This window comes from Ascaphus truei, chromosome 13 (assembly GCF_040206685.1).
Source record: "Ascaphus truei isolate aAscTru1 chromosome 13, aAscTru1.hap1, whole genome shotgun sequence".
NCBI lineage: Eukaryota > Metazoa > Chordata > Amphibia > Anura > Ascaphidae > Ascaphus > Ascaphus truei.
In genome coordinates this window covers 18,302,975-18,318,423 of record NC_134495.1, presented here as the reverse complement: position 1 = coordinate 18,318,423, position 15,449 = coordinate 18,302,975, and the positions used below count along the sequence as shown (strand labels likewise).

Genomic DNA, 15,449 nt, shown 5'->3' with positions numbered 1-15,449 from the left:
TAAGGGGCAGGTGACTTTAATAACAAGGTAGATGTTATTTATGGCTCCTACATAGTGCTGATAAAGTTGCCCTTGACCTACAACCTATAGTTGTTATATATAGGGTTATAAATACACTCTATTAGTGACCAATATACTGTTGTGCATGCAGATGGAAAATACTTTCAGCTTCTCCACTTCTTGATTGCAGAGGACATCTGGAGCATGATAACCATGATGCAGATGTAAATGACAATGATCAATATAAATGGGAGTACAGATACATGTATTGGAAAAATTACCCTAATGAAGGTGTATTATAATGAAAGCTCCAACGGGGGAAGCAAGTCACAGAAGAAATGGTCAAATTACACAGGAACCACAGAGTTGTAATGTACATATTGTCGCCTTTGCCACCAAAGCTTTGAAATAGGTTGACAAGCAACCATACTGATATGCCCATCAGAAGGCTGAGTCTGTGGTCCATCAAACATGATGAAAGTGGATTGCAGGTGATAAGACATCATTATAAGAAATCACTGAACGGAGGAAGCATTTTTTACAGTACTCAGAAGACTAACCCAGTAAGAATACTTGGGCAATCAGGAAGTAAGCTGAGACAGCTGACAATCAGCTTGATAAGGAGGCTACTGCTTATAGAAGGTAGCTGACTCAGACTACAGAGCTTTCCTGTGCAAGCTCCTATCCAGAAGTATTTCCTAAACTCTCTCTAGGAACAGAGATTCCCAAACAAAGATACAGTAAGGACTTTAATATTGTTCCATAGCTATTGTGGTATAAGTTTAGGGGTTGGGTACTGGACAAAGCCAGCCAGCCTGATAGAAAGGACCTGGAATGATTAGTAAGATTTCCTTATGGGGAGTAGGTGTTCTTTTAATGAGATTTGTTTTGCCTTAAAGGGACAGTGTGCCCAAATGTTTATTTGTGTTGTGGAGAAATAAAACCACTCAACATTTGGTTTACCCAGAAACTGCACGTGTGGACTATTGTCTGACCTCGCCTACAGGTCGTCCTGCCACAGGTGGTGTCAGAAGTGGGATCGGACAACCCCTGTATCCAAAGGGCCACACAAATAAAAAAAAATGGAGGAATTTTTTTTCAGTTCCTGCACCAGCAAGCCCAGCGAGATGAGATGCAGGTCTGGCAAGCTGAGCGACAAGTCCAGCGAGATGAGATGCAGGTTCAGCAAACAGGAAAGCTCCTCCAAATGCTGGCTCCAGGTCCAGCCTCAGTCAGACCAGAGATTTCAAATAACCCACCAGTGATGCTGCCTAAAATTAAGCCAACAGATGACCCAGATGCATTCCTCATCACTTTTGAAAGGGTAGCCACGGCCCACGGCTGGGCAGTTGATCACTGGGTAACAACTCTGGCTCCACTCCTTATAGGAGAAGCTCAGGGCGCCAACAAGGTTCTTCCGGATGAGGCCATGGACTATAAGCATCTAAAGGCTGCTATTCTGGATCGCCTAGGCCTCACCCCAGAGACTCCTTGCTCCCCTTTTCTCTGTGTCTGTTTCTCCCCATTCTGTGCCTGTCTCTCTCCCCGATACTGTGCCTGTCGCTCTCCTCCATTCTGTGCCTGTCGCTCAACCCCATTTTGTGCCTGTCACTCTCCCCCATTCTGTGTCTGTTGCTCTGCCCCATTCTGTGTCTGTCGCTCTGCCCTATTCTGTGTCTGTCGCTCTGCCCCATTCGGTGTCTGTCTCTCCTCCATTCTGTCTGTCTCTCTCCTCCATTCTGCCTATCTCTCTCCCCCATTGTCTGTCTGCCTCTCCCCCATTGTCTGTCTCTCTGCCCCATTCTCTTTGTGTGTCTCTCTCCCCCATTCTCTGTGTCTGTCTCTCATTCCCCATGCTGTCTGTCTCTCTCCCCATTTTTGGACATATTCTCTTTTTTTGATACTGACTTGTAAGAATGTCAACTATTACTACCAATCTAACTATGGATACACACCGGAATGCTCACCCAGACATTCACACATTGCTTCAATCTATCTTGAAGAAACAAAAAAGCTGATTTAGTTTTTGATAGAGAAAAATACTTATTCTGTAAAGATACACAAGATCTAAAAACACTTTTTTTTCCGATTAGAAAAGTACTGTATATAGCCCAAGACTTAAGAATATGGTGGGATATTATAATGATAGAAAATTACCAAAAGAGTAAAAGGATATCACGGGGGCTTAGGATGACCAAAGCACCTACTTTTGGCATCAGTAGAGAAACAAGTTAAGGAACTTCAAACAAAGCTTCAAGCTTTCATACAAATTGATAAATGTAATCACATGGATGATAAACTGGCACAACGCATCAACAATCTTGAAAAAAATATTATGCAAACAAAACATATATGAACGTGATCGAATTGACTATGAATTAAATCAGATATATATCTGGCAGAAACAGCAGTCTATGAGATCATTCCCTTGTAAGCATTTAAAAAACAAAAAATCTCCAAGACAAACTAAATCTATTCTTAGAAAACCTCCGAAATTGGTTTATAACATGGGAAGAAATATGGACTCTGAATTATCCGATAATCAATTTGTACCCTACAGTGTTTCCTTTTCAGAAAAGGATTCCATTGTTTCCTCGGCAGACGAGATACGCCTTCCATAAGGACACAGTGGCATCGCAATGTAACATCAAGACGCTCATCATCAAAAAACGAAGAAGAAATGGACGTATAACAAAGACCAAGTTGGTGGGTGGCACCAGCAAAGAAAAGGAAGAACTGACCATTGAAAATACCAATGTAATTAATATCTCTAAATACACCTTGACTGAAGCAGAACTTACAGTCCTGAACTTTGGTCTAACTTTTGCAACAGTCAGGGACTTTAATCTCTTTTCTACTCTAGTAGATCTATACAAATTTACTCAAACTTACACTCAAGAGATTTATCAAACAAAAAAAAGACCACAACACTTTCATACAAGACAATTTAGACACAAGTATCGATATGATGCCAATAAATGATGTCACAAGACAAATAACCTTTGAAGGTCAATGTTACATTCAAGACTTGACAGAGCTACTTGATGATTAGACTGACCAACGAGATCCACTCACCTCTTTTCTTGAAAAAGAAGGATCTGTCCAACATTTTATGAGAGGCAGTGCTATTGATGTTTTTCAGAGGGCTGTGGATATAGGTTTATTACTCCTTTCTAAGGGCATCTGTACCACAATGAATATGAAACATCAAAGCAATTTGAGCTTGGAAGAACGTAATGCTATTACCGCATTCAAAAAAGAATGAATTCATTGTGGTAAAGAACACCTATAAAGGTGGAGCAGTGGTTGTCTTGGATCGTAAATATTATAATCATGAAGCCCACAGACAGTTACGTGATCATCTTCCCTATGTTTCATTAAAATCCAATCCAACTAATCCATTTCTTATGGAATCACTGTATATGACTTGCTCGATATGGGAAGGGATCTTCAAGTTCTCTCTATTAATCCAAATACCAGTACTGTCATCATCCCATTTTTCCTATATTCCATCATTTGCCAAAAATACATACATCTCTTGAATTTCCACCAGGTAGACCAATAGTTTCTTGTACTGGGTCACTGAGTGAGCATCTTTCAATTTACATTGATCACTTCTTGCAAACTTTAATTTCTACACTTCCTTAATATCTCTTGGACACTTCACATGTACTATCTCCTTTCTCAGATTTCAATTGGGTATCAAATAACATTTGTGTTACTTTGGATGTCTCTTCACTGTATACAATTATAGCACATCACCATGGCCTCACAGCTATTTGATTTTTTTTGGAATCTTCATCCACTTTGTCACCAGCACAAATTATTTTCATTCTGGATAGACACCTTGAGAAAGTCCCACAGTACGAAGCGCGTTGGTGCATTTTTGCTTTTCATCTCCTTGTGAGCTTACATAATAAATACCCTTCATTTTTCACTCTAGAGTTGCCCTATATTATTCTATATCTACCCTATATCTTTGTTGGATAAAGGCTGTGCTTCTTTGCTTCATCTACTATCAATTGCCTTCACTTCAGGATTGCATGCCCTGGAACACTACCTTTACTGGACTTTCAGGATACCCCCAAGGGCAGGTAATAGGCATTAGCCCTTATATTGGTACCTTGACCATTTAATGGGGATGTTTATGTCTTAAAGGGGTTTGTGCATTATTTACCATTTTTTGCGGTAGTCAAGCAGACTGACTGCTAGGTCTTTTTTTGCCCCCCCCCATATTCATGGACTGCCTACCTTATGTATGAATTGTAGTGTTCCTTTTTTCTCTATATTTCAATGACTATGACTATATAAATATAGTGCACACACTAATATTGAGCACCATCTTCCCTACACATCTACATTCTGGAAAACACAACATTTCTTTTGACACATCATTATTTACTATCTCCAAACATGTGGGACTGCCATGGGCACATGCTTTGCGCCCTCATATGCCAAACTTTTTATGGGTTGGTGGGAGACGGCCCACGTGTTTGGAGATGGAAATCCCTATCGTCACTTGGTGACATTTTATCGTCACTATATAGACAACCTTCTCATCATCTGGATGGGCACTGTTGAAGAATTACATTCTTTTATTGATTTCTTGAATGCCAATCTGTACAATCTCAAGTTCACTTACCATCATCATTTTCATCATATTCGCTTTCTTGATCTTTACCTTAATGTGGAAGATGACATGTGCTAACCAGAAATATGCACAGAATTAAGGTAAATGAAGGGTGTCTTATCCCCAATATCAAAAATACTCTTGTCAAATGGTGTCCAAGATAAGCAAAAAACGGGAGGGAAGGGAAAAGTTAAATCCAAAATATAGGAGATCAAATACAGAGTCAAAGAACAATCAGTGTAATCCCCCCCCCCCCCCCTCCTTCACCTCCTCCTAGTTTGGTAACAATAATAAAATATGGGCATTCTTTCAATGCAACCTGGAAGAAACCCAATAGAGGTATCATCTGTGTGTCCCCATGAATGATAACAGAACCTAATGAGTTAATTCATTCACTGCCACAAAGCATTGTGGGCCTCCCCAGCAGTGGCATTTGGTGCAATATATTCCTTTCCTAGAGAACATGCAGTTTAAATGAATGGATGATAAATGCCAGACAGATCTGTAATTGATCCAAATATTTATTTTTCTTTGCACTGTGTATAAAACAATTGGTTTATATTTAAATATTTGCCCATTGCTTCATTCCACATAACATTTTCTTTAGGGCCACCCTGATCTCCTGGTTCCTCAGACTGTAGATAATGGGGTTTAATAATAGTGTCGCCACACTGTAGAGCAGAGACAAGAACTTGTTGGCATTAAATGAGTAGCCTTTGGATGGTACCACATACATAATAACAAGTGTCCCATAGTACATGGCTACACTAGCAAGGTGAGAGCTGCAGTTGGAGAAGGCTTTCTGTCTGCTTGTGGCTGAGGGCATCCTGAGGATGGTCAAGATGATGCATATGTAAGTGGAAAAGATGAGTGCAAATGGGCAGAAAAGTAGAGGAGCAGAAAGCACAGAATATCTATCACCACAGTTCTGGTGTCTGAGCAGGAGAGCTCTAATAGGGGAAACAGATCACAGAAGAAATGATCCATGATATTGGGACCACAGAACTGCAATGTGCAGATTGGGACAATTGTCATTACTGCAATCACATAAGCAGACAGCCAACACAAGAAGCCCAGCTGATGGCAGAGCTTGTGGTTCATGAGAGAGAAGTAACGCAATGGGTTGCAGAAAGCCAGATACCGGTCATAAGATATCACTGAAAGAAGTAAGCATTCTGTAGCTAGTGCTGCACTCATTACATAGAACTGAAATAAACAGCCACTGACGGATATAAGGCTCTTCTCAGCTAACAAGACATGTAGCAAAAGAGGGACAATTACTGTGGTTAGCAATAATTCACACACAGATAAATTCCTCAGGAATAGGTACATGGGTGAATGGAGTTGGCTAATGGTTGAAATCAACACAATGATAAGAAGGTTCCCAATTAATGTGCTAATGTAAGTCACCAGGAAAAGAACATAGAGAAAGATTCTGACTCCGAATGGACTCCCGGTCATCCCTAGTAGAAGGAATTCGGTGACTCTGCTCTGGTTGTGCTTGTCCATTACCTGAGAGAGGATAACATGAAGAAAGAGAGAGAACTGTTTGTTATCATCAGTATTCATAGGAAGTCATTTACCCAGAGCAAAACAATCACACTGATTCCAGGCTCCTCTTCCACTTACACAGTAAGGATCTTCCTGCATTCTGTCTATTTGACTCTTACTAATATTTATTTCTATTCAGTGAATGGACTATTATACCCAACTTCAAAATATATTGGCTTCTTATAAATAACCAACAGCATTAACGCTAAAGGTGCCTACAGTACAATACATTCAAGGTTTATGTTGTGCATTCCCCTCCACAATTAAAGGAACATAAGTTACATATCATCCCTATCATGGCTAGAAGTGACACAGTTAAGTACAGTCTTATAATGGAGGTATATTATAAGGGAATGTCACAGCATCAATTAGAACATATTTACACTTTTATAAAAATAGCAGCACAGTAACAGGGTCTCCCTTACTCATTAGGAAACAAGTACCAAAATACTATAAAACGTCTGCTTTTTTCCTTTAACATGTAGGGTTATATTTATGAATGAAAGAAATGTATAAAACTAGCATGTTCTAAAAATTAAATAGAGGTAATGGGTGCTCAAATAGTTCCAGAATATAGTTGTAAATGTCAATGGAAAAAAAAGCACAACCTCAGCACTATAGCCCAAGTGCTGTGATACAAAAAGTGTATAGAACGTTAAATACAGTATTAGTGATAATAAATACAAACACAAATAGTGACACGTGTATATATTGGGTGTGTTCAGTGACCACCTCTAAAAATTGAAGTCCTTCAGCCAGGAGGTCACCAGGTTTGTCCAGATCCTACGTTGGTCCTTACAGAGAAAATTGTCCTCCTCGGCCCTGGTCTTCACAAATCAAATCTGAGCTCATTAAACTATCTAAAAAATAACAAGAGAAAAGAAAACAGTGTATAGTATTAAACTGTATCATACAGTGCAAATATTCAATGGTTTCCTCGGGTTCATTCCCCACCGATTAAACAAGGGGACGACGGTAGATAATATAAATCAGATTGCAACTGTTGATGACTCCAAACATGGGAGATAAACCTTGGATAAAGAGTGTTATGGAATATACCCTAAGGGTAAAGGATTTCTGTTTTCACCTTTCACATAGATACATTCATTGAATGCAAACATGCAACTCACAATGCAGTACTGGTCTTTAACGTTGTCACTGTTTGAAGGTGAGTGGTACAATTATTTTGAAGTTGTCTCAATAGTGATATGATTAAAAGGACAAAAACAACATAGTACAGAGCCACATGATAAGTAAAATGTAATAAAACATATTTTACTGAGCACTGATTTGATTTGTGAAGACCAGCGCAGAGGACAATTTTCAATGTAAATGTCAATAATACAAAGACATATGAGTCACACTCTTGCATGGAGTGGGTAATAATGTGTGAGTATCTTGTGTTAGAAATAACAAAACCTCCTGAAGGCAAATGTCAAAAATGAAAAAAATCACCTCGCTGCAACCTCATTGGAGGTGAATAATATGCTCCCAATCAAACAAGAATGTTACTCACAATTCTCCCAGATGAAAGTTCTTCTTTAAGATACCATAAAATGAGAAATCTTACCCACTCCCAGAGCCTCAATATGTCAGGATGTGGCGTGTCCAGCAGTAATTACAAGTCTTTTTCTTGTTCTAAAAATAAGTAGGTACTGTATGCACTTCAGGCTGCCTTGCTGCTATCTCCAGATCTGCCCTGCATGCTGTATTTTACATGCAATTACAGAAATACTTTTATCATTTCATTGCACTTAATATCTGTTATTTATCACTCATGTCACATTTAAGGTGTTCATCACTAACCAGAACCATTAAGCTAAAAACAGTCACAGCTGAAGTTTTTATTTCCATTCCTGACTATAACTAAGTGTTACTTATTTGTAGTTAAGTACATACCTTAGATCTCAGCTCCCACCTTGATGGAGTCTATATTTTTGGTACAGGGAACCTCATGTGCAGAGATGATCCTTTTAAAACACTTTCTGCAGCAGGGAACCTGTTGTGCTGAGATTATCTCTTTAACACAGATACACTGTGTTTTCCAAAGCAGGGACATTACTGCAAACACTGAGCAGCCTAGCAAATGATGATATTCCCAATGTTCTGCTTCAGGGACCTTTATATGTGATCTTCAGTTAGCGCACAGGAATACTTGAAGAAGTCTGATTGATATCCAGAGAATTAACCAAACATCCCTTGACTATTACATCATACAGTATAGTTCCACCAGAAGTCACAGTCCAACAGGCAACTTCTAAAGTACAGGACAAAACTGTTCTCAAATAATATTCACCAATCAGAGAAGAATCTGCAATGCATCTAGGGAGAGTAACAGAATTGGAGTCACTAATTGATAACTCTATGATTAATTCATGGTTTGATCCAGTAACATTGTGTATCTTATACTATATTAGTGAAAGCACTGTATGTTTGCCTGCCTGGATGTCCGGTGTCCCTAGGGGAAATCTCATTGGTCCCTTGGCCCGCCCGCCCCCGCACACCTCTCATTGGCCTGAGGCGGAGTGACGGGCCAAAGGACACACAGGGACACACACACACACACAGGGAACACAGGGACACACACACACACACACAGGGAACACAGGGACACACACACACAGGGGGGGACACACACACACAGACACACAGACACACACACACACACACAGGGACACACACACACACACACACACACACACACACACACACACACACACACACACACACACACACACACACACACACGGACACACACACACAGTGACAGACACACACACAGTGACACACACACACACACACACACACACTGTTACATACATTAGCGGGGCTCACAGTGTTAGCAGCACCCGCGCGCACCTCCTCCTCTCCCCGTGTCTCCCGCGCTTTCACCCCGACCCCCCCCTCCCCCGGCGCCGCTACAGTCAGCGGGACACACACACTATTATTACCCCTTCAGCGCCCCCCCCCCCCACCCAGTGTCAGCGGCCGTGCGAGACCCCCCCTCTATATCTCCCACCTCTCCCCCCCACACACATATACATGCCCCCCCCTCCCCGACGCTACAACTCACCCCTCCCCGGCGGGGGAACAGCCAGTGGCCAGGCAGGCTGCCTTGCGGCGCTGAGTGCCCAAGATGGCGGCGCCCGGGACACAGCGGGGGAGCGGCCACAACACGCTGCCTCCCGCCTCAGATCCACGTGGGACCTGCCGGATGGGTGAGTGAGCGGCCTTCACCTCCCCTCCACCCCCCCTTCACCTCCCCTCCACCCCCCCCCTCCTCCCCTCCAGTGTCAATGTCTCCCCGATACCCCCCCCCCCGGCGCCGCTACAGTCAGCGGGGGAGCGAGCGAGCGCCCGGGACACAGCGGGATAGCGGCCACAACACGCTGCCTCCCGCCTCAGATCCACGTGGGACCTGCCGGACTGGTGAGTGAGCGGCCTTCACCTCCCCTCACCCCCCATCACCCCCTTTCACCTCCCCTCACTCCACTTCTCCCTTCCACCCCCCTTCACCTCCCCATTTACCTCCCCCCCTCCACCCCCCCTTCACCTCCCCTCCACCCCCCCCTTCACCTCCCCTCCACCCCCCCCCCTTCACCTCCCCTCCACCCCCCCCCCCTTCACCTCCCTTCCACCCACCCTTCACCTCCCTTCCACCCCCCCTTCACCTCCCTTCCACTCCCCCCCCTTCACCTCCCCTCCACCCCCCCCTTCACCTCCCTTCCACTCCCCCCCCTTCACCTCCCCTCCACCCCCCCTTCACCTCCCCTCCACCCCCCCTCCACCCCCCCACCTACACCCCCCCTTCACCTCCCCTCCACCCCCCCTTCCCACCGCCTCCCCCCCCTTCCCACCGCCTCCCCCCCCCTTCCCTCCACCTTCCCACCGCCTCCCCCCCTTCCCACTGCCCCCCCCCCTTCCCACCGCCTCCCCCCCCTTCCCACCGCCTCCCCCTTCCCCCCCTTCCCACCGCCTCCCCCCCCCTTCCCACTGCCTCCCAGCCCCCCTTCCCACCGCCTCCCCCCACCCCTTCCCACCGCCTCCCACCGCCTCCCCCCCCCCTTCCCACCGCCTCCCACCCTCCCTTCCCACCGCCTCCCTCCCCCCCTTCCCACCGCCTCCCCCCCTTCCCACCGCCTCCCACCCCCCTTCCCACCGCCTCCCACCCCCCGCCATCCCACCGCCTCCCACCCCCCGCCTTCCCACCTCCTCCCACCCACCGCCTTCCCACCGCCTCCCACCCCCCGCCTTCCCTCCGCCTCCCCCTTTCCACCTCCTCCCCCTTCCCACCACCTCACCCCTCCCCCCCTTCCCACCACCTCCCCCCCCTTTCCACCACCTCCCCCCCTTCCCACCACCTCCCCCCCTTCCCACCACCTCCACCCTCCCCCCCTTCCCACCACCTCCCCCCTCCCCCCCTTCCCACCACCTCCCCCCTCCTCCCCCTTCCCACCACCTTCCCCCTCCTCCCCCTTCCCACCACCTTCCCCCTCCTCCCCCTTCCCACCACCTTCCCCCTCCTCCCCCTTCCCACCACATCCCCCCTTCTCTCCCTTTCCACCACCTTCCCCCTCCTCCTCCTTCCCACCACCTCCCCCCTTCCCACCACCTCCCCCCTTCTCCCCCTTCTCACCACCTCCCCCCTTCTCCCCCTTTCCACCACCTCCCCCCTTCTCTCCCTTTCCACCACCTCCCCCCTCCTCCCCCTTCCCACCACTTCTCCCCTTCCCCACCCCGCTCCCCTTCCCCCCCCCGCTCCCCTTCCCCCCCTCCGCTCCCCTTCACCCCCCCTCCGCTCCCCTTTCCACCCCCCCCTCCGCTCCTCTTCCCCCCCCTCCGCTCCTCTTCCCCCCCCCTCCACCTCTTTTTCCCCTTTCCCCTCCCACCCCCTCCCACACTTCCACCCCCTCCTCTAACCCTTCCCCCCCTCCTCTAACCCTTCCCCCCCTCCTCTAACCCTTCCCCCCCCTAATCTAACCCTTCCCCCCCCTCCTCTAACCCTTCCCCCCCCTCCTCTAACCCTTCCCCCCCCTCCTCTAACCCTTCCCCCCCCTCCTCTAACCCTTCCCCCCCCTCCTCTAACCCTCCCCCCCCCCTCCTCTAACCCTTCCCCCCCTCCTCTAACCCTTCCCCCCCCTCCTCTAACCCTTCCCCCCTCCTCCTCTAACCCTTCCCCCCTCCTCCTCTAACCCTTCCCCCTCCTCCTCTAACCCTTCCCCCCTCCTCCACCCCTTGCCCCCCTCCTCCACCCCTTGCCCCCCTCCTCCACCCCCTCCTCCCCTTCCCGCCGCCCTTCGCCTTCATGCCCGCCTTACCGCCTCCCCACCCCCGCCTCTGCCTTTCACCCGCCCTTACTCCGGCCGCCTCTGCCTTTCACCCACCGCCTCACAGCCGCTGCACGCACTCAACAGACACCCGCCACACTCGACACATACCTGCCGCCACACACACCTGCTGGCTCCCGCCCCTACGCACCGACATCACTGACCCACCGCCTCACACCCTAGCAGGACCCCCACTCACAGACAGCACTCACAACCCACGCGCCAGCCGCCGCCTCACACCCTTGCAGGACCCCCACTCACAGACAGCACTCACAACCCACGCACCACCCGCCGCCTCACACCCTAGCAGGACCCCCACTCGCACACAGCACTCACAACCCACGCGCCACCCGCCGCCTCACACCCTAGCAGGACACACGACTCAGATTTTTACATCACTTATGCCACCAAAATATACATTGTACTGTGGTGTGGTTACAATAAACCATTTTTATACAACATCGTATTACATTTTCTTCCATCTTTCTTTTCAATATTATTATCCAACCTTTACAACAAACAGTCACCTATTGTGCCACGATTTATAAATAATACTACCTATTACGCATTTACATCCCGGGCAACGCCGGGTCTCTCAGCTAGTATTTTATACAATAATTTATAAACTTGTCCAAGCGACACCTCCTTACTTACTATATTAGTTATATTATACTATTTGTATATGTCTTTTCATCTTCAGTTGTCCTGCACAAAATGTTTATGTCCTCTAATTAAGGAAGATGTGGGTAGATTATTGCCCCTATTTACTAAGTGGTGCAATGCTATAAGACACCTTCTGATGCCGAAGGACACCCATTTGTGTAACTTGGCTGTAAGGTTTTTCCAGTAATCCCCTTGCTTTTTGTTTGACATTCAGAGGACTCAAATTATTTATTTATTAATCCCCTCATAAAATCCATATATTACAAGGAGTCAATGTACATACAGTGGACAGTAGCATTTGCAAAGTGTGTAAATAATGTACAGTATACTGTATACCTTTTTATTTATATGATTTCTCTATGTGCCCAAAATGATTCACCCGTTTCTTTTTTACTTTCAACCGATTGTCGCATAATACACCAAGTTACTGAAACGCTAAAAAGCAGGGCTTGTGTGCTTTCTCTCTTTGCGCATGCGTGGGTATGGAACGCTTAGGCTATGCGTGTCATGCAATAGGAAGAGAAGGCGGGCAGAGCATAGTTTTTCTAATTCTGTGAGCTAAAGACAGAATGAATGGAGAGAGGATCTTGGCAGCCCGGTGGAGTCATTAAGGCTTGATAGTAGCAAGGTGGGGTGGATGGGACGGTGTCTGTGTAGTCTATGCAAACAGCAAATTCCCAGGGGACCAAGAAAGGGGACCCAGAAAGCCTCAATAATTTTATGTTACTTTTAAACGGTAATGATTTGAATCTTAAATTCACGTATAATTTTAGTCCAACTACAATTGATTTTTTAGATTTTACCATCTATGTAGAAGGAAGGTTTTTAAAAACTAAAACTTTTTTTAAACCAGTTAATAGTAACCATTGTATCCTGAATAGTAGTTGTCACTACCAACGCTGGGTGGAGAACATTCCATATGGGCAATATAGAAGAATTAAGAGGAATTGCAGTGACAATAATGTATTTGAACTACGATCTCAAATCTTAAGTGCCATTTTTTGATCGAAACTAAACGCAAGAAAAAATCACTGAGGCGCTTAACAAAACTCGTTACTTAGAAAGGAAAGACATAATTAATGTGAAAAACAAAAATAAGAAAGAAGGAGCCAAATATCAATTAGAATGTGCATTTTTTTTACAAAATATAGCAAAGATGCGAATAAAATAAAACAAATTATATGCACACATTGGCATCTTATTAAAAGTGATCCAGTTTTAAAAGATTTTGTTCCCAATCACCCAGGGTTGATTTTTTAGGAAATCCAAACATTTGAAGAATCAATTGGTACCGAGTGCCTTTTTTTTTTTTTTTAAACTTTCTTTTATTGGTTTTTCAAGGGTATTACATACAAGTATCATATTGGTACCATTTAATAGATTGTTGGACAGACAACAACTAGACAAACGTGGGGGGGGGGTAGACGAGATAGGATTGGGGTAGTGGGGAGGGGAGGGATGCTGGGGGGGGGGGGAATGGGAAGGTGGTGTAAAGGAGGTAACTTTATTCTTGTTCTTCACTGGTCTTATGCCGGCACTGTAGGTTCAGATCTATCTGTGACTGTACTGCTCCTGGCTTGGTGTCAGGGGGGGGGGCGTATAGGTTACCTTGACCTGCTTTAGGCTTAGTTTTGGCGTCATACCTCCTGCGTTTTTGGTCCGTCCTTGAAGGAAAACCCATCTGTTTCTATCAAAGCCAGACGGAGGCATTGCTCATCCCTGGGATATCCGTCTGCGCCAACCATAGCGACCAGACTTTTTGGAAATTTGAGCCAGTGTCGTTGACCAGACTTGTCAACTTCTCCATCTGGCAAGCAAACCAAATTCTGTTCCGGATTTTATCTATTGATGGAATTGCATTCTGGTTCCACAGTGCTGCGATCTCGCACCTCATTGCCGTGGCAAAATGTGCTATTAATTTGTTTCCTGATCTAGAGACCTCATTTGTGGGCTTACCTAACAGGAACACCCATGGATCTAGTTGAATTTTGAGGCCCAAAAATATCCTCTGTAGCCAATCTCTGATTTGTGTCCAGACAGGTATGAGTCCTGGACAAGACCACAACATGTGCACCAGATCTCCCCGTTCCCCGCACTGTCTGGGACAGAGCGGGGAAGCTCCCGCAACGAATTTTGCCAATCTAACTGGGGTGAGATACCACCTCATTAATACCTTATATGAGTTCTCCTTCAATGTCGTACAAATCGAGCTACTGGCCGCAGCTTTAAAGATTGCTGTCCAGTCATCATCTTCTAACGGTCCTGTCAGGTCAGTCTCCCATTGTGCCATGAACCTGGTTTTATGTGAGCTGTCAATATCCACCCTTACCACCTCTCTGTAAAGAGCAGATATGAGTCCCCGTGTATCGGTTCCCCGATCACAGAGCTTATCAAAATTGGTTAGCGGCGGTCTATTCGAGTGTTTGCTATAGAATGCCCGGACCTGGAGGTATCTAAGAAATTCTGTGTTGGGTAGGTCCGTTTCTGACTGAATTAGATCAAATGGTTTAATCGTGTCTCGCCCCTCCAGGTCTTTTAGTCTTCGCAACCCCAATCTCTGCCAACGTATGAAGTTCTTATCAGTCAGCCCTGGAGCAAAGTCTAGATTTCCATATAGGGGAGTCATCAGAGTATGTTTTGAGGTTAATGAGTGATTATTTTTAGCCGCATCCCAGACCGAGAGCGAGTTAAGCACAGAGGTCAGCGGATCTCTCAAATCTTTTAATCTAGATTTAGGATACCAAATTAGGTCCTTAAGCTCTAGCGGGGCGCACACCTCCCTCTCCAATGCCACCCACCGCCTCTGCTCCGGGTCACCATGCCACTGTGTAATTTGGCATAGTTGTGCCGCTTTATAATATGCCATCAAGCTCGGTACTGCTAAGCCCCCAGTTTCCCTAGGTCTTTGCATAATTGACATTTTTACCCACGGTGTTTTGTTTTTCCAAATGAATCTTGTAACTGCGTTCTGCAATTCTTTAATGTCTGATCTCACTACGGGTATCGGAAGAGTTTGGAACAGGTATAGTATCCTAGGGAGGAGGTTCATTTTCACACAATAGATTCTGCCAATCCAGGATATTCCGTATGCAGACCAATCCTTTAGTTCCTTCATGAGGGCTCTTAATAATCTCGGGTAATTCTCTTGATATAGATTGGAGCTACGTTTGGTGAGATAGATCCCTAAATATTTTATAGCTTTGGACTGCCATTTAAACTGGAAGTTAATTTCCAGTAATTTCTCTGTTTCTCTTGGGATATTTAGATTTAGTGCCCCC

The 15,449-nt window shown here is 45.8% G+C and overlaps 1 protein-coding gene across 1 annotated transcript; it reads right to left on the bottom strand.

The window, feature by feature from the left end:
- Positions 1-5,192: 5,192 nt before the first annotated feature.
- Positions 5,193-13,916, bottom strand: LOC142464571 (olfactory receptor 5P64-like). The gene is made up of 3 exons (XM_075567941.1): positions 13,815-13,916; positions 5,538-6,142; positions 5,193-5,457 (listed from the first exon to the last, which is right to left on the bottom strand). Exons 1-3 carry the CDS (start codon positions 13,914-13,916, stop codon positions 5,193-5,195), a joined length of 972 nt encoding a protein of 323 aa, XP_075424056.1.
- Positions 13,917-15,449: the final 1,533 nt, after the last annotated feature.